Source organism: Vitis riparia, chromosome 6 (genome assembly GCF_004353265.1).
Source record: "Vitis riparia cultivar Riparia Gloire de Montpellier isolate 1030 chromosome 6, EGFV_Vit.rip_1.0, whole genome shotgun sequence".
In the NCBI taxonomy this organism is placed as follows: Eukaryota; Viridiplantae; Streptophyta; class Magnoliopsida; order Vitales; family Vitaceae; genus Vitis; species Vitis riparia.
The window spans coordinates 19714568-19720567 of record NC_048436.1 but is presented as its reverse complement, the minus strand read 5'-3'; the positions used below and the strand labels follow the sequence as shown (position 1 = coordinate 19720567).

At 34.1% G+C, this 6000-nt stretch overlaps 1 protein-coding gene across 1 annotated transcript; it reads left to right on the top strand.

Moving 5' to 3' along the window:
* Nucleotides 1-274: 274 nt before the first annotated feature.
* Nucleotides 275-3606, top strand: LOC117915798 (cytokinin riboside 5'-monophosphate phosphoribohydrolase LOG1). The gene is made up of 7 exons (XM_034831485.1): nucleotides 275-469; nucleotides 951-1048; nucleotides 1191-1221; nucleotides 1910-2009; nucleotides 2925-2995; nucleotides 3083-3226; nucleotides 3316-3606. The coding sequence occupies exons 1-7, from the start codon at nucleotides 350-352 to the stop codon at nucleotides 3406-3408; spliced, it is 657 nt and encodes a 218-aa protein (XP_034687376.1). The 5' UTR covers nucleotides 275-349; the 3' UTR covers nucleotides 3409-3606.
* Nucleotides 3607-6000: the final 2394 nt, after the last annotated feature.

Here is a 6000-nt window from a genome sequence, read left to right as displayed (position 1 = left end):
AGAGAACAAAGGGATATGATGAGATCACTTTAGAAGTTGAATAGATAGAATATTAAAGAGAATTAGAGTAAAGAGAAACATATAGGAGGAAAAAGTGAGATATCAATTTAAGAAATGTTGTAGTGTAAGGTTAGAAATAATTTAGAAAATAGGTAATAATAGAAAAGTGTATGAAATATGATCCTAAGTGGAATTTGAGGTGCTAATGTACGCCTGTGCTACCTTTATATATAGAGAGGCATGAGGCAGCCTCATATGTCAAGGTGTGGGGCACTGGAGCACTGGATATTTGCATAGTCCGCAGAGCAGACAGAGAGAGAGAGAGAGAGAGAGAGAGAGAGAGAGAGAGATGGAGAGAGACAAGGAAATGAAGCAATCAAAATTCAAGAGGATTTGTGTCTTCTGTGGGAGTAGCCAAGGAAAGAAGAGCAGTTACAAGGATGCTGCTATCGAGCTTGGAAGAGAATTGGTAATTATATAATGGCTATATATATCTTCTGAATGGATTCATCTTTCTGCTTTTCTTCTTCTTCTTCTTCATATTTTCATCTCCTTTTCCTGGAAAAAAAAGGCAGTTTTTTTTCAAGGGATTTTCTGCAAATCCAATCAAGAGCTGTTCAAAGTTTCATGTTCATGAGTTGTATCACCTCTTTCTGTCTGTCTATTGTTGGTGTTTGTGGGCTACATTTAAACTACATGCTCTTTTCATCCTACATGTACTCTCTTTACATTTTTAATTACCTGTCCATTTCTTCTACATATAATTTAATTGTACTTATTGCATGTATTATTGGGTGGGTGCAATGAATATTGAAAAACCCATATCATCTTTTTTGTACTTTGAGGAGTATTTTTCATATATCTCTGTAGAAGTGGGTTTGTTCATAAAAGGGAAATTTTCGAGGTTTTAACTTTTAGCTCACTTCATTAAAATTGAATGGTTGTTGAAGGTTTCAAGGAATATTGATCTGGTATATGGAGGAGGGAGTATTGGCTTGATGGGTTTAATTTCTCAAGCTGTATATGATGGTGGCCGCCATGTCATTGGGTAAGCTTCCTCTTCTTCTTCTTCTTCTTGCTGGAATTTTATAAACTAATGGATGAATTAACAAATTTAGTGAATTTGGGTTGTTGTTGTTATAGTTGGGTTCTTCAATCGTAACTGATTTTTGTCATGTTATTGTCTGCAGAGTCATTCCCAAGACCCTGATGCCTAGAGAGGTATGTAACTGCTGCAAACTGTATTGTTTCAAGGCTTTTTGAGCTGGGTTTTTCTTTTTTTTTTTTTCTTTTTTCTTAATGAAAATGAAAATGACCAGAGAAAGAGCATTATCTACTTCTTTTGCACTTTCTCATTTGATGGGGGGGTTTTGGTCTTGTGGTAGCTGTTTTTACTTGAATTTCTACCTCACCTTTGTTATCTTGGATATGGATTTCACACTTTGTCTTTTTGGGTCTTATGCAAAAGCCACTAAGTGGGAATTTTCATTGGCTCAGGGATTTTCTATTTCTATATTCTTTTCACATTTTAAGCTTGGTGCACTCATCCATCACCCCAATTGCCCACCTCCCTCTTCACCATTTCCTTTCCCTTATATATATATATTTTTTTTTTTTCTGATACCCACTACCCAGATTGAAGATTCTAAGCATAGCCCCTCTATTTTCTCACCAAGCTCACATTTTCCTCCATTTTCCTTCTCTTTCTTTCCTACATTTGCTTTATATTCTCAAACGGTAAAATGATTTTGGATTGAGCCCACCACCCCTGCAACACTCATCATCACAACACCCTAGCCAGCATTATTTTCTCGAGACAAAAATTAGGCAGCCTTGGGGACCTATCCCTCAAATTTGTCGTCCCTTTCCAGATTTCGTGTTGACTTGGTAATGCAATGCTCTAATGCAGATAACTGGTGAGACAGTTGGGGAAGTGAAGGCAGTTGCAGACATGCACCAAAGGAAGGCAGAGATGGCTAGACACTCAGATGCCTTTATTGCCTTACCTGGTTTGTATATAATCCTTTCAATATTCTTTGCCTATTACGCTCCTCCAGTCACACACCTTTTCTTCTATCTTTTCATGGAAATTTATCATACATAGGTCCATCTTTTGATTTTCCTTTTGTTTTCATGAAAGTCTTTTCATGATGGTGAAACAGATATGCACGAAATACCCTTTTTTTTCCCCTGTGTAAGCAAATAATTCAAGGAATTTTCCAGACTTTGGAAAAAAAAAATATCGACAAGATAAGTGGAGACAGAAAAATTATTCGCTAGGAAATATCATCAGCAACAGTTTTCCATGGGGACAAACAGAACAATTAGTCCACTGCCCCTATCTTTGGTCCCCTCGCTCCTTTATTACATATCTCATATTTATTTATCTTCTGATTAGATTTAAGACTTAACAATTCAAATACCCTTAAGATAACAGAAACTTCAAACAAATCAAATACCCTTAAGATAACAATGCATGTAATGAGAAATGTGAGAGATAAGTAGTTGAAATGTATGGCATATGGGCAGTGGAAGTAACTATTTGGGGTTTTATCTGACAAGGCCCCAAAAACCCATGATTAGAGAGAGACAGCAATTTCAAACACCAGTTGATGAATTGCTCCATCAACATCTGACACTGAAAGCTGAGGATTCTGAACGATCAAACTTGTGTGGCTGATGTGCATTTTCTTCCTCTGCACCACGCCCCATTGCCTTTGATGTTATAGTAGTACTGCGCCAACCCTTGACCAAATTAAGATAAGAAAAAGGACTTGTGAACTCCTTGTGGCCAAATCCTCTTGTGGTCCATCAACCCCATCACTCCATTTGCCGACTGCAGATAATGGCTGAGTTTGGTCATTTAGTTATGGTCATTTAGACTTGTAAATTGAAGTAATTTATGTGATTCGATGTGTGTGAAGGTGGGTATGGAACTCTAGAAGAGCTTCTTGAAGTAATAACCTGGGCTCAGCTTGGCATCCATGACAAACCGGTAAGGCTCATTTGACAAGAATAATCAGCTGATAAACATGGTGTATAATAATGAAGCTTTGATCATCTAATTTGTTGGGTTTTGCAGGTGGGATTGTTGAATGTGGATGGCTACTACAACTCCCTCCTCTCATTCATAGACAAAGCAGTAGAGGAAGATTTCATAAGCCCAAGTGCCCGCCATATCATTGTATCAGCCCCCACTGCCAGGGAGTTGATGAAGAAATTGGAGGTAAATGCCTGGTTTTATTTGCCCATGTGTTTGTTAAGTTTGTGGCCTTGGATGAATGACGTATATATGTTTGTGTGGATGATTTTCAGGAGTATTTTCCTCGCCATGAGGGAGTTGCTTCAAAACTGAGCTGGGAAACTGAACAGTTAGGCTATTCTCCCAAATGTGAACTCTCTAGGTAAGCAGATTTAGGAGTCGTCAAAGACTCAAAGAGAGGAAAAGGACTAGTTTTAGAAGATGAAACTCCTTCCCCTTTTTGTAAACAACAGTTCGACTCAATTTATATTATCTCTATATTTGGAAATTCAGTCTCCTAATCCTCTGTTTGGTTGCTGACAAGTCAAAAGAAAACAACATTAATCTTCTCAATTACTTCTTAATCTACAACTTTTCCATTGTTCCATGTAAAGCCCATCTGATATCTTCTCATTACTGGTGTATTAATGTTCTTGATCCATTCCAGGTATGCATTAATGCTAAACAATCTGCAACTGTGGCCCATTAGCTTGAGCCCAAACTCATTCTGCATTGGGTTCATGTTGGGCCCAACCAGGATTTTTCTTTCCTCAAGTTGGGCTGTAACATGGACAGGGTTAGCCCAATCCTCTGCAAATCCAGTCTCAACTTGACCTCCTGAAATCTGACTTACAGAGATTTATTGTCATTTTACATGTATTTTATGTTAATATGACCATATTTTTAAATATCACCTATTAATTTTTTTGTTAAATTCAATAAATAAATTGAAGTTGTGATGAATTTTATATAACATTCGATATTTTTAATGATTATAAATCTATACCTTCATAATTTTTATTTTTATTTTATATTTTTAACATATTTTAACTTGTATTTATAAATGCATTATTTTGTAATGTTCCTTTTTTTTAATTATATTTAGTTAATTGAATAATCATAATTAAGATGGAGTATAAATATTTTTGTAAGAGTAAGAAAAACAAAAGAGCAATTGGAAGAAACTAAATTCTTAAGGAATTACGAATCTAGTAATCATAACTCTATTTATCCGAGAACCAATTAATGGTTGTCGAAAATCCTCATTGATGATCATTACTAAAATGACATTTTCTTCTTCTTAGAATATGATTGATGATGGTGGTAGTATCCATCTACAACAAACTTGGATCCCAACTACCTCTTCCTCGAATGACATCAAAGATGGAGCTAAGTTGACAAGAACATCTATCATCTTGTTTTCCTTTCATGGAATATGAACTAATGAAAATTGTTCAAATTCCTATAATAGCATGTTAAAAGTAAAGAAACAAATCATCATTTTTAACCTTGTATTGAGTTGAGAATTGGTTTATGAAAATACAAATAAAAGTATGTCTTAATGGTGAGACACATACAACACTTACTCCAATCCCATCAATGCATTAGACCTACTAAAGAGTAAAGAAGACTACTTCATTAGGAAATTCATTCAAAAGCTTCAAAACTTGTAGGAATTAGATGGTCTAATAGAAAATTTGTTAGTGCTTACCTTTTAACTGCCTTTTATGAGATGTAGATTGTTTCATTTACATTAAGCATTAATCCCAATCTTACTAAATGCATTGAAAGGATAGGTTTTGACATCACATATCTGATAGGGTCAACTCAAGTAATCAAATGTAACATAGGCATTTGCACATAATGTCTCAATTATTTCACAAGAAAATCAAAGCAAGATAACTTTTCCCTATAGCTAGGTGAATCGTTAAGTTCTATCCCAATCAACATTCAATTCAAGTAGTATAAGGATCTTTCTTTATTCACCCCATTTTCTTAGGCAAGCATTACTCTAAGTGAATGTTGTTGGATAACAATATAGAGTATCAATGGCTTTCTAGCCGTAAAAGCACCTAAGAAAAGTATATTAGTCAAATACTACTTTATACCTTCAAAAGTATTGTCAAAGCTTGATCTCATATGAAAAGAACATTTTTTATCATAAGCTATTTAAATAATTGACATTGTCTTACAAGAAAACTTGTAGGCTTTTGAGCCTATGTAGATTCTTTAGCTCAAGCACGTTTTGAACAATTGGGATTTTAGATTGACTTACATCAATGCCTCGATGTTGAACAATGAAGCCAATGAATTTTCCAAAAATGACAACAAAAGTACATTTTGAGTTGGTATTATAATAACTTATTAAACATCATTCGAAGGTCATGCAAATTATTGACTGGAACCAAAATATGTACTTCAATGGCATATATATGATATGTTTTATGCAATATAAAAAAAATTTAAATCATTCAAATGCAAATCAAATTTATGTTAAGATCCTAATTATAGATCTAACTTCTATTTTGAGCATAATTTCAAGTTTAAAAGAAAAAAATAATGCAAGTTACAAAAGTTATTTTCAATCAAAGTAAAATAAAGGGTTAATTATGCTTAAAGATATTTAACTCCTATGAGACATGAGAAGGGTCCACAAAAGGGCAAAACAAAGAATTTTGTACATTAAAGATAAGAACTCAATGCTACAGAAAAAAATGAGGGCAAACAACCATGAGGAAGGACATTTGAAACAAATGCAATCAAGCTTAAAATGGAATTTAGAACTTAAACCTAGTAGCAACATATACACTATATTTCACATGATTTTTGAATAACTTTCTTTTTTTTTTTTTTTTTTTTTTTTTTTTTGTGCAAGCTACATATGGTTTTGAAGCTAAAAAAATCAAGAGTCTAACGCTTCAAATGGTACATAAATCAATGTTGAAATAAAGAAGTTATGATCATTAAAAAAACAATTG